Source organism: Octopus bimaculoides, chromosome 3 (assembly GCF_046866305.1).
Source record: "Octopus bimaculoides isolate indiv1 chromosome 3, ASM4686630v1, whole genome shotgun sequence".
In the NCBI taxonomy this organism is placed as follows: Eukaryota; Metazoa; Mollusca; class Cephalopoda; order Octopoda; family Octopodidae; genus Octopus; species Octopus bimaculoides.
In genome coordinates this window covers 82004071-82023937 of record NC_142930.1, presented here as the reverse complement: position 1 = coordinate 82023937, position 19867 = coordinate 82004071, and the positions used below count along the sequence as shown (strand labels likewise).

The window sequence follows — 19867 nt, the reverse complement described above, 5'->3', positions numbered from 1 at the left end:
TTGATATAAGAACTGACAACTTTAGATGATAGTCAACTAAGATATTACTGATCTTGTGATTTTCATATTTTTATGAGACATAGCAGTGTGTCTTATGAAGTCTGTTTCACAGTCATATGTAAGGATATATATATATATAAAGGTAAAGTTTCCTTCTTGAGCCATACCAACTCATAAGGACAAGTTTCCACAACCTAACTATCATGAGTCCAATACCTTAACTACTAAGCCATGTGCTTCCACACACACACACACATACATACAGAGTGCAATAGGTAAATTGTCACTATTTTATACTTTTAATTATGCGTTTGTTTTTTGATTTTGTTGACTACACAGTATAGTGGGGTCAGTTGGACACCGTCTGTGAAATAAACAGCACCATGACACAATTCACTCTGCCAAAAATTTGGAAACTACATGCTGTACTGCTTGGCATTGGCGCCGGAAGCTCCAATATGAATATTTCAGAGTGTTTGGGTGTTAATCTGAGGACATGTACTGAGAGTGATAAAAATCAAACATCCACTCAACATCATGGTGTTTGGAGCAATCACTAGTGATAGCAACATTATGCTTCCATTTATCTTCCCACATGGAGGCCTACATCAAGTGCCTGGAAGAGGTAGTTCTGCCCTGAGTAAAGAGGGTGGCTGCTGGAAGACCCTATGTAGGCAACAGAATTCTGCACCATGCTACACAAGCAGGAGAATGCAGTCATAGCTATCAGATAATTATGACGACCACATCACCCCTAATCCTAACTCCCCAGACTGCAACCCCTTTGATTATAATTTGTGGAGCGCAGTTGAGCAAGAGACTAACAAAAATCCTTGTAACACAAAAGATGACCTGAAGGCAAGGATTATGGCAGCATTCACCAACTTAAACAAGGAGACTGTCTAGAAGAGTTGCAAGAGATTCTGAAGTCGTCTGGAGGCCGTGGTTGAAGTCAATGGCGATTTTATAGAATAAATTTACTCTTTAGTATTTCAAGATATTTTTAGGTAATTTTGGTAAATATATCTGTTAAAATGAGATGTCAGTGTTATTTTCATTTTTATGTAATTTAGACGACAGTTTATTCACTGCACCCCATATATTATATGTAAGGATCTTGTACTAAATTCTTGAACCAATCCAATGTGAGTGAAATTAGGTTGATGGTAATTGTGGTGAAGTCTATCAGATCAGCTATATTTGTTCTTCCAGGCTCAATTCAAAATCTAGTTTAATGTCACTACCTTATCCCTTGATGCCTTTAGTGAATTCTACTCTATGAGGAGCATTAAGGCCAGGCCTCTTGTGTGAAGTGATGCTTTGATGCACTGAACCTAAAGCAGCAATCCATCAGTTGTGGTTTACTCCTCCAATCTCCCTCCTTTACTAGTCTCAGAGATCATGCAAAAATGTAATGGACACTTCCATTCCACCTTTAAGTCAAGAAAAAAGGAAAACACATTCCTCCAAATTTACAAAAATTATTTCGGAGGTGAAAAGTGAGGGGAGTTTCGGAAAATTCACACATGTCGACTTTGTTTTCTCATAACTCCCAGAAAAACGTGTATTTTTTTTTTTTACTGAAAATTTCTATAAATACCTTTAAGATGGTGTAGAATATGATTATACAGGAATTTAATGTGGAAAAAAAGAAGAAAAAATGTAGGCACGCATACATAGATACTGACACAAACCACACACATACACACACACACAACGAAACTAGAAATTTTATTACATCCATCTCGAATTATCACTACCTTATGAAGAATGAAAAGGGCAAAGAACTGAGTGGTTGTTTTCACTGTGAAAGAATTCCGTGTCCCAAAATTTTAATTTGTTTACATTTTTTAACCCCTCCCCCACATTCGTGCCCCTTTCTCGATAAATGTTCAGTATTGCATCTGTCTCGTAAAAACAGCAAAATAACGCACAAAACAAAAAGTAACGACAAAAAGCATGTCTAGACATAAAATACTGACAATTGTGTTTGTAACCTGAATGCTCGTTTGGTTGGAATTAATGTCATTTCTTTCTTCTATGAAGATGAGTCTTATACAAGATGTGTATATATCAGTATTTGTAAATAAGTTCGCAAATAATCAGGACAGAAGCATACATAGGGAATAGTTTGTCGTCAGTTATATCAGAAGAGTTGTGATGGTGATGGTGAGAATCATATAAGTTTGGATTAGTATGAATCATTTTTGAGACAAACAGACAACCGATAATCTGATAGGCGGGAGTATAGTATTATATATACACACACACACACACCATTGTCTCTTTATCTTGTGTCAAGTTTCAAGTATAATTGCGTAATGTATGAACATGTTTTAGCAATTAAAGTCATCACCCGCCTGTCTACACACCAAGTATATTTCAATGAAGAAATACTGTATTCATATACGTGTATGCAAATATTAATTTAGAGAGATGTTATGTTTATGTTCATACGTAACGACGTTTGTAAATCAGGTCCAGTAAATGAGTTAAAATCTGATCGTATAATCTTCGTCGTGATTATTCATCAGTTGATAAAAGGCGGTGGAGGGCACCAACTAAATAGTTGAATTAAATAGTTATGATTGTATAGCCTCAAGTCAAACTTAGTCACAAAAACATTGCAGCCGTGACCATCCTATCTCAGACTACATTTTCGAATGTGTCATTTAAGTGGTTAAGGGAGATTTGGCTGATATTTCTACGAGGGCGAGCGATCACGTAGATGCTCTCTTGCTGGTTCGTAGTGTGACAACTGAAGTATTAAGTTACAGAGCACTGTCTATATTTTATATATGTATAGACATTTTTTTTCTCTCAAAGAAATAGGAATGGACCCAAAAGCTGGATAAAATTGATATGTGCGTGTACATATATATATATATACACATACGCAATTTTTGTTTCCAATCGAAACAGAAAATACATGTAGTTTATTTATATTCATTAAAAATAATCTAATTCCTTATATATATATATATATATATATATATATATATATATATATATATATATGTATGTATGTATGTATATAAGAAATGTAACCGACATCAAATTAAGAGAAGAGTATCTTTAAATAAAAAACATCCATTTGAAATAAAACAAAATTCGAGAGAGAGAAATAGAATGAAATCTAAGAACCATTATTCCCATAAGTAGAATGGTAATTGATTCCAGGTTCTCCCAAGAACTAACTGTTTACTAACAAATATCTTTCATTTACAAAGAAAACAACGAAATAAAAATTTACCAGAGATTTAAACGTTCTACAGCAGCTAATGATTTCACATTGGAAGATTTCAAAACCATTTCTTCTGTTAAAACTCTCCCACCTATGAGTGGTTTTTCCCGAAGGAAAGTTGTATCAATAGGTGCAATACAACACGGGTACATGCTGCTTTCCATTGTTTCCCTCACTGTCACAGAAACACTCTGCCAATACTCGAGCTATCACATAAACATTTGCCCCGGTAATCCACTTAATGCAAAAATAGTCTTTGTAAAATAAACATAATATATAAACTAAACATTAATTATTAATTATTCCTAAAATTTAAAAATATTTTAATAAATCGTGATTATTTAGAAGAAAATAGTTAGAGTTTAAGAATTGTGAAATATATGAAACATTTATTTACTTATTTAGTATTATTGTTGTTATTCACTGCGGATCTGTAACGGCGGTTAATTTAAACCTGTTAATATTTATTAAAGAAAATGAATTCACCATTCCGAAATATTTGTACATTATTTCTTCTACATTATAATTATCTTAAAATATATTAAAAAAATACATTTCTTTTATACTTATAAAAAGTATCATATACACAAATATGCATATCTTTAAAGATACCAAAATTCATGAAGAAGGGAAGGATATTATACAATCTCTAAAAAATCGAAAATGTAAAGAAGTCTATGCGCAACTTAAGGTACGTGATATTTAATTTCAGTATTGTATGACTTGTACGTTAAATCAGTGTAGTAGTGCAATGTATTGAAGAAAATACAGCACAAAATCTATAAATAAAGCTTATTGCTATGATGCAACTTTGTCAGTTATTATTTTAAAATGCTGAATTTAAATCTCACGAGATCAACTTTACCTTTAATTTATCGGAGATCGATAAAATAATGTACCAGTCTAAATGCTGGGGTTGATATAAATTGACTATACCCTCCCCTAAATTTGAGGTCTTGTTCCTTTTGTAAGAAATCAATATTTTAAAATGCCTAATAAAACTAGGTTAATATCAGGGGTCTGCAGAATAAAAATTTCTTACAAGATTTGTTTTGATTTATATCAAGTTTAACTCAGAAAATTTAATTTGAATAATAATAGCAATAATAATAATAATAATAATGTATTTTACTAACTACAAGTTTCAAATTTTGGCACAAGACCATCATTTTAGCGGAATGGATAGCCGATTACTTCAATCCCAATTGCTTGCCTGGTACTTATTTTATCGACTCCGCAATTGTAAAAGGCAGAGCGCCTCGATCGTACTTGATAAGTATGATCTTGTGGGATGAAAGAATAATAGAAAGTTATTTGAATTTGTGAGAACGAAGCTACTGTAAACAATTACACAGTCTGGAATAAAGTACAAATCTAATTGAACATACATAAATGTGTTACTATTTTGATTGTAACACATTTTCACTTGCGATAGCATGAAAAATGTATTAGTTTCACATGGATGGAAAAAAAACCCTGAATTCAATGTCTGAGGTGAATAATTAGATCTTTTTCCGTTTGAGTTATAATTCGATTAAAAAAATATATATATTTAGATTAATTAATTTGATTGTTTACAGTAATTTGGTGATTAAAGTTTGAAAGTTGTTGATAGAATAAATATGGCATTTAGTATTAATAAAATAATATTAAAAATAATACCGTTTTTTTGCAATAATCCATTCCATACTTTGGAGAAGATTGATGTGTTTGGGAAAGGTATTTTGTAAAATGGACGCGAGTAACTTCTAAATATATTTTTATTATAATATTGGGACTGCAATTGAGCTAGCCTTAACGAACATTTTATTAAGAGATTTAGGAGATTTAATTCTATATTTGAAATATTTCAGGGAAAGACTTCCTCCCGTCCCCCATCATTTTCTAGCAAATTATTGTTTAAAAAAAATTTTTTTTGCCAAAATCCTACGTTTTCGGGTAATTTTTCAGATTAATACCCGCACGATTACCTAACCCTAACCCTAAAACCATAACATTAACCCTAAACCTGTAACCCTAACACTAACCCTAATCCTAACCCTAACCCTAACACTAAACCCTAACCCTAACCCTAAACTCTAAACCCTAAACCCTAAAACCGTAACCCTGACCCTAAAACCGTAACCCTAACACTAACCCTAATCCTAACCCTAACACTAACCCTAAACCCTGACCCTAAAACCGTAACCCTAACACTAACCCTAATCCTAACCCTAACACTAACACTAACCCTAAACCCTAACCCTAAACTCTAAACCCTAACTCTAAACTCTAAACCCTAACCCTAAAACCCTAATCCTGACCCTAAAACCCTAATCCTAACACACTAGTGGAAATCGTGCGGGTGTTAATCTGAAAAATTACGCGTTTTTGGATACGAAGATTCCGGAAAAATCGTAATTTTGAAATTTTTTGCCACCCCTATCCCCATTTCTTCATTTTTCACTTTTTTCCATAGACCAAACCCTAAAACCATAATTTACGTATTTTTCCGCATATTTTGAAAAAAAAAATTTCTGAAAAAAGTTTAAAATGAATTTAGGTAGTGGGGGTAGGGGTAATTTGAAAATGCCGATTTTTGCCAATTTTTTTGCAGATTCGTATTCTCCGTAGCCAAAAACAGGGATTTGTGTAGAAAAAAAAAGTTAAATAAGAAAAAGGGGGTGTCTTTTGGGGGGAGGGATACAAAAGGAAGTCTTGCCTATTTCAGCTTTCGGACACCATAGAATTTTTTTGCAGATTCTGCATTTTTAACCTTTTTCAGAAATTTTTTACTGGGTATATAGTTATAACCATTACCAACATTAGAGTAGTGAAATTTCTTTAGAATGACTGACAAAATAAAAAAGATGATATTGATATTATATCCCTTGCAGTCAGAAAGTTACTTTCTTATCAACTGTTCACTGACCATGTAATGTCACCTTCATAGTCATATCGATGAGTTTTTCGGTGCAGTCTGTTTAATTACATCGTCTTATGGCTTTTCAAATTTCTGTATTGATGATATCGACGACTTTGATACCCATTTGTCCAAGGAAGAGTGAGATGTTGTATTCCTGGGGTTGTTTTTGAACAGTTGTTCTTCGAAGTCCCATACCTCATGAATAAGGAAAATAGAATGGAAGTGGGGAAAGTAAAAATAAAAACCGAAGTTTTTTGAAAAGAATACTTAAAAAATGCCCTTTTCCTTTCCCATAAGGCACAGGACTTTGAGAGATATTATTATTAGGTCATCTTTGCCTTTCATCCTTTTGGGGTCAATAAATTGAGTACCAATGAAACACTGGGAGTCAATGTAATCGACTAGTCCCCTCCCCACAAATTTCAGTCCTTGTGACTTTAGTAGAAAAGATTATTATTAAGGCAGCGAGCTGGCAGAATCGTTAGCACACTGGATGAAATGTTTTGCGGTCTTTTACTCGTCACTACGTTCTGAGTTCAAATTCTGTCGAGGTTGACTTTGCCTTTTGTCCTTTTTAGGGTCAATAAATTAAGTACCAGTGAAACACTGGGTTTGATGTAATCGACTAGTCCCTTCCCCCAAAATTTCAGGCCTTATGCCTTATAGAAAGTATTATTATTAAATTGGTCAAGAGCAAGGGACTGTACCCAAGACCAGTATGATTGACATTTCTTGGAAAGAAGGCATGAGTGTAGTGCTTAGTGGGTCCTGGAGGTAGACTGTTTAAAATATGAGTGGTGGATCAGCAAGCTTCAAGTAGAAGAGAGTATTGTTGTAGTGATAAAAAGTTAGAGAGAGAGAGAGCGGATAGTATGTCTGTGAACCAGAAATTGGAATGAGTTGATGAGCAACTTCATCTCTTCAGTTAAGTAGTTAGTCTTCTTTGGATGTAGTTTAGAAAGTCTGTGTGCATAGCAACAGCACTATCCCAGATATGCTAGCAGTACTCTATTGTGGTTTCCACCTGAACTTTAGAGACTTAGCTGGTGTGGGTAGAAATATTTTCTAGTTCTGAAAAGTAAGGCTAGTATTTAGGTTAAGGTCTTTGCTACATTGTGTGTATGCGTTCACTTGGAGAGATACACAGAGTTGGAAAGGCCTTAACATTTGTAGCAACCTGGAGGATTCTTGTTTTTAAGTTCACGCAGTGAAAAGCTCTATCAATAGTGCCAGTAGTTTAGCCAAGTCAACAAAATCTTTTCCTTTTTGTGTCTAAAACTGTTGTATTTCATTCACTGTATATATATCAATAAAACAATCTTGTACTCCACCACCTTTTAAACATGAATACCATGCAATTTGAACCCTCAGAATTTTTAATTTTAGCTCCTCCCCTGTTTCAGTGTGTCATATCAATGTTTACAATTGTTTTGTAGGACTACTTATTGCAGTCATCAGAGTCATCCAATGACACCACCTTGAAATACTACGGTCATTTTGTTGTCTCTGTCCTTCGTACGTCAGTGACCAGCATCAAAGAAGATGGCCCTCAGCTTACCTTGTTGTCTATTGTGGATCTCAGCTATAATTACTTCAAGAAGCTTCAGAAACATATCAAACTCACTGATCCCTGTTTCATCTCTAAAATATTCCATGTGGTTCTGGCATGTATTACAAAAGTGGTAAGTGGTTTTGTTATATACTTTATAATAAGAGAGATAAGGTGTCTGTTTATATACACAAAGAGTGGAGAGGGATGAAGGTAGTATATTCCATTGGATTTGCAACATCAGTGTGCATGATTGACAAAGCACAACCGTTGAGAGCAAAGTTAAGCATAAGAGGAATTAAATGTGGCATGCAGGAGAGGAGAATGTGTTGGTCTGGACATGTGATGCGTATGAATTAAGAGAGCTGTATAAAGAAGTGCCTGTCACTGAAAGTGGATGGTACCTGTGGAAAAGGGAGACCCAAGAAGACATGGAATGAAGTGGTGAGGACCAATCTTAAGATGTTTGGCAATATGAAGTTCAAGAGAAGACCTGCCCATGTCAGTGAAACAGAGTGATAGAAGTGTTATGTCCTAGCCACATGTAACAATAAACTTTTCACACACCCTACCCCAAGAAACCGAACTACATCTCCTCTTCTAAACTACATCTTTCTCTTCTTCACATTTCCGCTTCATAAACTATGATTGTCTCACTCCTCTTCCCTACCCTCACTGCCCTGCTCACTGTATCACTGCTTTCCCTTGCTCTTCCTTCTGGCTGAGTAGCAATGTATCTCCTCTACTGCTCTTATTCTTGATCACTCTCTCTCTCCTTCTCTTGCTTTTCCCTTTCTCTGGGTAACCAAGTATCTCCTTTACATCAGCACACCTGTTTCTGTCCTCTTTCTCTTCCCTCTCTCTTCCTCCCACCTCTATCTCTCAGTAACCATGTACCTCCTCTATAGGAAGACACCTATTTCTGCCTCTCTATTTCTGTCACACTCTAACCTTTCATCATCTGACATCAGATCACCTCCTCCAGTGCTCCCTCCATTATAGCAAGAAACCTATTTCTATCTCTGTCACACTATAACCTTTCATCTGACACAAAATCCCTTCCTCCAATGCCCCCGCCCCTCTCAAAATTCCTTGTTTTGTGAGTTACTTGATGACCCTGCCAGTGCTGGTACCACGTAAAAAGCAACCAGTCCACACTGTAAAGTCGTTGGCATTTGGAAGGGCATCCAACTGTAAAAATCATTCCAAAACTGACCTTGACTGTACTAGTGCTACATGAAAAGTACTGAGTCCATTCTGCAGAATGGTTGGTGTTAGGAAGGGTATCCAGCTATAAAAACCCTGCCAAAACAGACACAGTAGCCTGGGGTAGTCTTCAACCTGGCTGGCTCCTGTCAACTGTTCTACTTATGCATGCGTGGAAGACAGACGTTTCATGATATTGATATATAAATACTGTGACTCGAACTGGAATTGTCTCAGCGGCATGGGAGGTAATTCAAACTTGTAAAAATGTTCAGCTGGAAATAGTGTTGCTTGATCATATGGAATGTTGTTATGGTACTCTATGTCTTTCTTGGACTTGTTCTCAACTGGAATCATGTTATCACATTCATTATACCTGTGAGTGCTAACTTGAAAGATGAACTGATTGCCTGTGTTAAAAAGTAAATAGAGAAATCGTGTAGTGGGGAGGCAGTTATTTGTCTTTTTTTCTTATGTCTTATAAATTAACATTGCTCTCCTCACGACCTCTCAACCAGTTCAGGTTAAAAGAAGATTGGTTAGTTAACTCCCTGAAACATTTGACTGTTTTCATTTCATTTGTTTGCTTTAGATATTCTGTATATCTCTGCCCCCCCCTCCCCATTTCATTTGAATGATGTAAAAAGTTGAGAGACATGCTTGCATCACTTTGGTTTAGTTGACTTTTACAGTTTGACAATATTCTGGTATTTAGAATATGTGACATGATAGGATGGGGTGGGGGCTATTGTAAAACCATTCAAGAAATCTCATACGAAGGGGGCCAGCGAAACTTGCAAGGTGTGAAGCAGTTATAGTTACAGTTTGGTGGATATTCAATAAGAGACTATTATTGACAAGATCTGTATTTGGAGCATGAGCCATCACAGTGATATATTGAAGTAGATCAGGAAGATAAGAAACAAAAGGAAGTGAGCAGAAAATTAAGGTGTAGATCAGATTGTTAGAAACCAAGTTTAGTTAGAGGTCCCAGGAATGTATATGTACCTTTCAATATCATAACACTGTTATTAACAGTATGTATGGGTGTAATAATTCTTTCTAATTTTGGCACAAGGCCAGTAATTTCAAGGAGAAGGGATTTGTTGATACTATCAACCCCAGTACTTGACCGATACTTTATTTTATTAATTCTGAAGAATAAAAAGCAAAGTTGATCTTAGCAGTATTTGAACTCAGAACATAAAGAGCCAGAACAAGTGCCCTTAAGCTTTTTGCCCGACCCACTAATGATTCTGCTAGCTTCCTCCCTTAGGTATGAATACAATAATCAAAACATAATAAGAAATGCAAACTCATTGGTAACATTGTTGTTCTGTTTAAAGAATAAACACCTCTTGAAAGGCAAATTCCTATTCTTCTTCTCTGAGACACAGTTCTCTCATATATTTCTAAACCATTTCTGATGTCCTGGCTACTCTGTATTCCAACTTCTTTCTGTCAATGTGCTTAGGTAAAATTCATTCTCCTAACTACCATATTTATTCATGTATATACACTTTTTTTTCTAGATTTTTAGACTTAAATATTAGAGACAGGCCTCACTAGAGCTGGTGCCATTTGAAAAGCACTCAGTTCATTTTGTAATGTGATTGGCATCAGGAAAGACATTCAGCCATATAAACCATGCCAAAACAGACAGTGGAGCTTGGTGCAGTCCTCTGGCTTGCCAGTTCCTGTCATGTCATCCAACCCATGCCAGCATGGAAAACGGACATTAAATGATGATGATGCATAGTACATGAGAACAAATTGTTACCCATTGTTTCTCAATCATGTTGCCATATTCAGGATTGAATGACTTAAAATTAGTTATGTATATCTATTGTCCAAGCTAACTGATATGCAATTAAGAAACACGGTCACTCTAATGATGTTATATTTTTCTGTAGTAGTGGTAATATATTAAATATTTGGTACAACTGGACATGAGGAATTACTGTCATCAACCTTCAGAACAGAAAGCCAGAATGTAATATTTCCAATATCAAAAATACTACTTGAATAATTTAGTAAGATTAAATTAATAAATAATCAATATGGATAATTCTTGGATATTATCTTTATTGAAATGTGAATATACTCTTTAAAAAAACTTCAAAGATAAATATTTAAGTACTGTAATTATTATAATGAACTGTCATATACATTATTTTAAAAAGAATGAAAATATTTGATAATGATGGAAGTTTAATAGAAATGTTTACATTTTGCATTATCTTCTATACACGTTGACTTTAAAGTAGATACATTTTTATAGCCTACCCCAGTAAAGTTCAAAGATCACATTTGAATTTGCTTATTGTTTTATAGATTTGTGAACTTCCTCAATGCAATTATCATAAATCTGCTAAAATAGTTCATATTCTATACATCATTATACTAAAAGTAAAACAGTGCATATAATATGCAGTTTTATCTTTGCCTCATTGAAAACTTCAAGGAATTTTTTTGGAAATGGTCAAATTTGCAGATTTTCTAAAAACAATGAAATGACAGGAAAAGTGAATGGATGTTGGATTTATTGATTTATTGTAAATCCATTGCAGTATTTATCTTCGTGTTTTTGTTTCTATGTTTTAAAAGTTTTATTTGATTTGATTTTTGTCTTTGGATTTTATTTCTGGTTTTCTTATTTTGAAAATACTATTAGGTTGCAAATCAACTAAACTGTTTTCTTTTTTCTGTTTTAGGTTGATTATGTTGACTATGTCTTAAAATTCTCAGAATTATTCTACACTGAGTTGATTGAATTAAAATCTACCAACCAGGATGTGTCTACTTTAATTAAATCTCCCTATCTACTGAATTTTGCTGTCAAGCTTGAAATGCAGAAGGAGTTTACAAATTTTCAATTGACACTCAGAATCCGACATATGGCATTGAAATTATTAACTTTGAATAATCAGAACATTTCTTTATTAGTTTCGGAGTTAGGTCGAACTTTTGAAAGATATCGTAAGCAAAACAATGGGAATAGTACTGACATTATAAACTGCGAATCTGCAGAAATTTGGGACAGTATTCTAAAGTGTGTTCATTCATCATTGCTCTCTGAACAAGCACCAAACAAATTTTTAACTGATGTTCTAGAATTACACATACACCATGCACGTTTTATCTATTTTTATGGTAAACACTACCACAATTCTAAGGCTAATTTTAGGAAAATTCAATCATTTCTTCAACAATACACAAAGAAAGGTGATAACTTATTAAAAGGTTTAACTTGTTTATGTGATGCCATCTTGTTATTACAACAAAATGGGACAAAGGACTTTGATATTAACTTCTTATTTAACTGCATTGAAAATGTAAACAGTAAACTTAAAGGTGTAACCATTGAGACCAATTTCAATTCAAACTTAAGTAATTTAATTATTGATGCCTATGGAATATTTATTGATTGCTTCTCTCAGTGGGAGCCTTTTAAGACTGGTCAGCTTGAGAAAAATATGTTTCTCACAGTAGTAGAATTACTGGATATGAGTGTTTCTGTACTTCACAGAAGGCCTGATGAGGCTGAGAATAATAATGCAAACCGGACAGGAAAATATAATGTGTTCCTACGTAATACATATGTTGTCTACATGGAGGTTTTGTATAGCCTCATAAAAACAGGTAAGTCTATGTGACTATTGCTTTTCATAAAGAAATATTCTCAGTTCAAATCTTTGAAGTTAATGAAATATATATATTTCCCTTTCTGACAAATCTTGGTTCTGTCCCATTATGAGAGATACTTATTCAGGTTATTATCATGTATTAAGATGTCATCTTTAAACCTTTAAAGCTAACTTTTCTGAAACAGAGCAAAATAAAGACTGGAGCCATAATTTTTTTCTTGTTTTGAAGATGATGCTGAAGAGTGGTTGCATGAAGCAGAAAGGGTTGCCAGAATATACTTTTCTGAAGTAACACATTTGTATGATGTTACAAAAAAGATTCTAGAGAAGCATCTTATCTTTATAGGTGAGTATTTAGCTTTTCAGGAAATAATCTTAAATATTTACTATAAAAACTAATGTTTCTCTTAAATATTTGTTGAAAGGGAAATATCCATGTTTGTTGATAGCTAGTGGAAGCTGCTCATATATTCCAATAAATCATACACTTTGAGCTAAGTATAACAGTGGCAGATCTTGAATTATCTAATGCCTGCAAGATTGAATAGACATTTACACAATATATACAATATATGGACAGATGGGAATGCTATTTCAATCAGCTTCTATTGCTATTATGGATGAATGTTTTGAGGCCAAAAAATCAATATTTTTTATATTTTGCTATTTTGTCACATTATCTTGTGAAATTATGGCCTCTTTGCTATAATTACATTATCATCATCGTCTAACATCTACTTTCCATGCTGGGATGGGTTGGATGGTTTGATATGGAACTGGCTAGCAGAGAGCTGTCTTGACTCCAGCTGTCTGTTGAGGCATGGTTTCTATGACTGGGTGCCCTTTCTAATACCAACCAGTTAACAGAGTGTGCTGGGTGCTTTTTAAATGGCACCTGCACCTGAAAGGACAAATCTCTATGTGTGGAAGACAGCAATTTTACTTATCTTGATGTGTCTTATCAAGTACTGCAAATCGCCACATCTTCCGGTCCCATGTCATTTTCCTCAGTAAGGCCTAGCATCTGAAGATCTTTTGCAATAATAATATTTACCATTTTTACAGTTGGTTATATTTCAAATTTGGAAGATTTTGATTCTTTTCTGATTTTTATAACTAAATTTAGCAAATAAAGAACAAATCTCCTTAAGTTTGTTTTTTTCTGGCATATATATATAGAATTAGCATTACTAATTTATTTGCATACATTTATCTTTTCCTTTGTTATTTTAATAACTAGACTAGTATTATGAAGACTAAATTTTAAAACCATTTTGTAGTTTAGATTTTGAATTTGAAATTGGTATGCAAACAAGAAAGTGTTTTGTACAAGTTTGGGACTTAAGACAGAACAGAAAAAATGTGAATTGGGAAGCTAGATATATTAGGTTGATATAAGTAAAGGTAGTGTGTAGCCAGGTGGTTTGCAGGAGCAGAAACTACTATAGTAAAGGTAGAGGCGGGAAAGACCACTCATATGGCCTAGAAGTTGCAGCCTGTAGGTGAGTGAGTTTAAGCCAATCAGCTGTTTTTCTTATGGCCTGGACATTTGCGATTACTTTTTACTTGTTTCAGTCATTGAACTGTGGTCATGCTGGAACACAACCTTGAAGGGTTTTAGTCGAACAAATTGAAACCCAGTACATATATTTTTAAAATCTGGTACTTACTGTATTGCTGAACTGCTATGTGAGAAGGACATAAACAAACCAACTCTGATTGTCTAGTAGTGGACTGGGGACAAGCGTGCACACGCACACAAGACATTGATCAGCCAGGGTATTGTGAAGTGGGGCTGAACCTGAAACCACATGGTTGCAAAACAAGTTTCTTAACTACACAGCAATAATTTTGTTTTGATTTTGTTTGGAACATTTGCTTGCAAAGCAGCAGCAGTAGCATCACTATGCCACACATATCTGAGAACAATAGAAAATTGTGGATCACACTTCTGTTTTGTAGATGGTCTGCAACAGATCAGAGCTGAAGTATTTTCTGATTGTGAAGACAAAGCAGTGTTTAGGTTGCAGTTTTAACAATAAACAGTGTTATACATGTATGGTGACCCTTAGTGATCATCAGAGCTTATGACTTAACATCTGTAGCAGAAGGGTTGGGAGTTAGCTGTTTTGTTCATGTGAAATACATGATTGTAGTGATTTGGTCTTAATATTGCTGAAGGTAACTTAGTTGTAATGCATCTCCTGAAGATTGTTAATGAAGTTATAATCATTGTCTTCATCATCTTTGTTTAATGTCCGTTTTCCATGCTGGTATGAGTTGGACGGTTTGACAGGAGCTGTCCAGACTCCAGTTGTTTGTTGTGGCATGGTTTCTATGGCTGGCGCCCTTCCTAATGCCAACCACTTTACACAGTGTGCTGGGTGCTTTTTATGTTGCATTTATGCAACATCAGCATGAGTGCATTTTACGTGGCAATGGCACCTGTAAAGGACAAGCCTGTATGTATGGATGACTTAGCTTGATGCCTTTTCTCAAGTACAGCAAATCACCACAACTCCCGAACCCTTGTCATTTCCTCAGTGAGACCCAGCATCCGAAGATCCTTTCTCATTACTTCATCCCACATCTTTTTGAGTTTATCCCTTCCACAGATTCCCTCAACAATTAGAGATCGGCACTTTTTTACACAATTGTCCTCATCCATATGCATTCTCTGGAAATTTGGTGCAAGGTATCTTGGTTGTGTAGGTGTCTGTATGTATGTTTGGAAGGTTAAGAACTGAAGCATGGTATTGTTTAATTAAAAATGTGTGTGTGTGGTTAGATGTAAGAGTGAAAAAGTTCTTAATGTACAGAAGGAACAAAATGTAAGATGTAACTGAGTTTTGTGGTACACTAAAATTGATAGCTTGTGGGTTGGAGAGACTCATGTTGTGCCAGAGCAGTCTGACAAGACACTTCTGATCCAAGAAATGAAATTTAAATGGAACCTGTATAGATAAAACAATTTTGTTATTGTTGATTCTTTTCATCTAGGACAATGGTTGAGAAATTTTGGCCGTTTTTGTTACATTAATGGTTATAACGAGCCTGGAATAGGCTTCTATGAGCTATCAATTGAGCTGTTGAGTATTCAGGAGACTTATGGAGAGAATGTTGAGCAGGTAAGTCACTGAGTTGTCATCATTTTAACATACACTTCTTCCATGTTTGCATTGGTCAGATGGGATTTGTTGAGGTTGATTTCCTTCCTGATGCCCACTCTCTCACCAAGCTTCCACTTGTTTCCAAGCAAGGTAATATTTCCTCATGATCAGACACTTTCACAAAAGTTTGGAAATGAACCACACTGCTTGATGATGGTGATATTTGTATACACTAATGTGATGTCAAGACAAAGAGACCAAGACACACATGTGCATGTGCACATACACACACATCAGGTTCCTTTCTGTTTCTGTCTATCAGATTCTCTCACAAGGCTTTGGTTGGCCTTGCGCTATATTAGAAGACACTTGTCCTAGAGTCACATTGTTGGGAAGCAAACTTCTTAATCACACAGCCATGCCTGCATCTATTTAATTCATTTACAACTATTTACTTAGTCATTTTCCTCAAATATTTGTAATTAACTTGTCATTTAAGTTCACATCACATAGCAGAAGGATGGAAATATATTTTCATTGCTAGTATCATGGTAAAATAATTTACTGATTTAAACCTGGCTTCATCAAGATTTGCTGAAAAGAAAATGCAGAGGCTTTTACTGTTCACTCCCTGCTTTACTGGTTTTGCTTAGTTTGCAAAGCAGCAGATTTTAAATAAGATTATAGATCTTTAATTGATATAGAAGATAATATTTATAACACTGTGTAGTTCAACTGCTGAAATATTATTAAAAAATATCTGAGTGCAGGAATTAAGCTTAAAGCTCATTCATCTGATCTTAGAATTTCAGGTAATCTTTGAATACCATAAATTTATTCTACTTAAATAAAGAAATATCAATGTAATACATTTTTAATGTTTAAACTTTTGTTATGTTGTTTAGTTTTTATAAATTATTTTCCATGGGAAAATTTATATGCTTAATTATACCCCCAAGAATATATTGCATGTAATCTTTACTTTTTTTCAGAGCTATATAAAGACCTATGAGTATCTTGCTGAATTCTGCAAAAGATGTGGAAACTGGGAAAAAGCATTAAAAACTGTCATAAGTTGTTTATGTATCAACACAGATGCAGCGATGGTTGCAGCTTTGAAAATGTGGATACGCATAAAAAAAGAATATAATAAAGACTCAGACCTAACTAATAAGTATGTAATTTTGGCTATTAAGTTCATTATCATTATTATTTTTATGTCCATTTTCCATGTTGGCATGGGTTGGATTGATCTTCTGCGCAGTGCCTCATCACTTGATGCAATATGTTTCATGTCCTTCATTAAGTTCAGCATCCTGAAATCAGCTGTCACTACTTTTTCCATGTCTTCCTTGATATTCTTTTGCAGGTTCCTTTCACTTAAATTACTTGGTTCTTCTTTACCCAGCTGTTATCACATGTCCATAGCAGTGCAGCTTTCCTTGCACATTTCATATGATTGTGCCGGTGGTACGTAAAAAGCACTATCCGAATGTGATCGATGCCAAGCCCGCCCGACTGGCTCTGATGCTGGTAGCACGTAAAAAGTACCCCCTGACTGGCTCCTGTGTCGGTGGCACGTAAAAAGCACTATCCAAGCGTGATCAATGCCAGGCCCGCCTGACTGGCTCTTGTGCCAGTGGCACATAAAAAGCACCCACTACACTCTCGGAGTGGTTGGCGTTAGGAAGGGCATCCAGCTGTAGAAACATTGCCAGATCAGATTGGAGCCTGGTGCAGCCGCTGGCCCTTCAGACTTCTTTCAAACTGTCAAAACCATGCCAGCATGGAAAATGGACGTTAAATGATGATGATGACCTCTTATGCTCAATTTTTATCTCAGCTTATGCTTTGTCTTTCATGTATACTAACATTACACATTCAATTGAGCATGCTTACTCCATTTTCTTCGAGCCCTTACATGTCCTCTCCATTCAGTGCCCACATTTTGCTTTCATTACACCTTGTACATTTGTGTCATACAATCTATCCTCATCCAGAGAAAGTCCTTTTTACCATCAGAAGTTATAACTTTCTAAGTGTTTTCCATCCTGTTCTTATTCTACCTATTATGCTTTTAGAGCACCCACCTTCACTACTTATTGAGTCATTATTGAGAGAACCTTTCAGTTACTTCTATTGAGCCTACTGAGCATTTGAAAGAATTTATTTCACTAGTGCTCTTAATGTTTACTTATGTGCATCTGTTACATCAAAGTTTTCTTTGTCAGCCTGTCTATGATCCCACTAGACTTAGTTTACATTGTGTATAAAACTACAGCTGTCACTCATTAATGAGTCTGACAGTGTTGAATGTACTATGCTTCTGCTAATTGTCTTAGGTATTGATGGAGTTGTGAGCAGACATAGATTCCCTGTCATCCCATTCTGTCTTTGATTCCAGCAGTACATTCAAGATATGGCAGCTAATGGGAGAGAGGTGTACCAGCATTCAGTTTGTACTCATTTGAGATACTTTGCTCAAGGACACAACATACTGCTTAATCCAAGAGTTGAACCCATGAGCTTATGGTTATAAGTCCACTCCCCTATTCACTAAGTCAAGCCCTTTCACACATTGGCTACGCTGTATTGAATTCCTATCTACTCTTTTTCTGCATATCAAGCATAGTCACTTCCTATATAGCAGAAGAATCTAGTCTTTCTTATTTCTTTATTGCCCACAAGGGGCTAAACATAGAGGGGACAAACAAGGACAGACAAAGGGATTAAGTCAATTACATCGACTCCAGTGTGTAACTGGTACTTAATTTATCAACCCCAAAAGGAATTTGAACTCAGAACGTAATGGCAGATGAAATACCGCTAAGCATTTCGCCTCGTGTGCTAACGTTTCTGCCAGCTCGCTGCCTTTAATCTAGTCTTTCTTGCTAAGTAAAGCATTTGTGTTTTGCTTGGGTTATATTGATATCTCTTGGTTCTAGGCTTTACTTCCATGTTTAGCATTTCCTCCTTGCATTGTCACTTTATTCAAGATGCATATGTGTGGGTTTCCATACTTACAACAGGAACTGAATGGTACAATTGGAAGTAGAGACAACCATTGTAATAACATATGCAACCACAATATATTCTGAACTGTAATTAAACAGTTGAGTTGAATAAATTCTTGCATGGTGCCTTACTCTTATCTTCACAATATAATCATTCCTGGATATGCACAAGAGGAGCACGACCAAAATGTAAATGGATTTCTGAAGGTCATTAGGTGGAGACACCTAACAGTTAACAACTCAAAAACTGTGGATCTGTTCAATGTCCTTGGATACTGTGTGGGGAAGGGTATCATTAAGCCATACTATGAGAACTTCCACCTCTAGAAAATTTGTGGTCCTTAAGAAGGGCACTTAGAATGTTTGCATATTGTGCCAAGTGGATCAGTGGGTTCTCTGATAAAATTCAATGGAGAAGCATTGAGATCATTGTTGTGTACAGCAACAAATACTACACCCCATGAATGTAACTTTGCATTCCAATACTGCTTTTCCCATGAAAATTTACTGTCTTCCTGGTTAATTACTCCTTGACCAGTACACCTCAGAACTTCATGAAGTGCAAATGTACTTTTTTTTAACATATATTGTTGGATCCTATTTCAGTTCTCAGTATAGATGCTAATTTTAATTGAAGCTCTATTTCTTTTAGAACTTTGAAGACATATGTTGAAGAAAATGTTGGAGCATCAGACAAAACCAAAATAAATTTGAATCAACTTCTAGAAAAAGAATGGCAGATGTATCAATCTTCCAGGTTTGGAAAATTTTGTTGTTTATTAATATAAAATTATTTACTTTTTATGTTTTGTATTTATCTATTCCATATTGGTACAGATAGATAGTTATGCAAATTTGAAATTCTCTGGTCACAACTTAATCATTGGTTACTTTGTTAGCAATTACTCATGTTTTAACTTTTTGTTTTTTCTCTGAAAAGAAATTCAAGTATTCTTGAAACATTTTGGTCATATTCAGTTTACAAAGTTTTCAAATGAAGTTGAAGATGATTGGTTTTGTATGCAAAATCTAAAAGAGCCCTGCATTTTAATGATGGTTTAGTGGGAAATATATTGGATATCTGTGTAAGTTTGAATCCACTGCAGGCATTTCATTGTGTTTCTTAGCTGTTGGGGAATGATGCCAGATCATTTGGAAATGTTAATAGTCTTGTGTTCTGTTCAGGTAATAT

The 19867-nt window shown here is 35.0% G+C and overlaps 2 protein-coding genes across 3 annotated transcripts in view; one reads left to right on the top strand and one right to left on the bottom strand.

Annotated features, from left to right (window-relative positions):
- LOC106869133 (cilia- and flagella-associated protein 410) overlaps positions 1 to 3437 on the bottom strand; it is a 44897-nt gene extending 41460 nt beyond the window's left edge. For both annotated transcript variants that reach the window (XM_014914708.3, XM_014914709.3), the window contains exon 1: positions 3254 to 3437. In XM_014914708.3, coding sequence (XP_014770194.1) covers positions 3254 to 3408 — 155 coding nt within the window. In that variant the 5' untranslated portion in view covers positions 3409 to 3437. The remainder of the gene's footprint in view (positions 1 to 3253) is intronic.
- Positions 3438 to 3653: 216 nt separating this feature from the next.
- LOC106869135 (uncharacterized) overlaps positions 3654 to 19867 on the top strand; it is a 70738-nt gene continuing 54524 nt past the window's right edge. The window contains exons 1-7 of the mRNA XM_014914710.3: positions 3654 to 3935; positions 7586 to 7831; positions 11619 to 12546; positions 12781 to 12897; positions 15552 to 15679; positions 16654 to 16835; positions 19328 to 19432. Of these exons, the coding sequence (XP_014770196.1) occupies positions 3837 to 3935; positions 7586 to 7831; positions 11619 to 12546; positions 12781 to 12897; positions 15552 to 15679; positions 16654 to 16835; positions 19328 to 19432 (1805 nt within the window). The 5' untranslated portion in view covers positions 3654 to 3836. The remainder of the gene's footprint in view (positions 3936 to 7585; positions 7832 to 11618; positions 12547 to 12780; positions 12898 to 15551; positions 15680 to 16653; positions 16836 to 19327; positions 19433 to 19867) is intronic.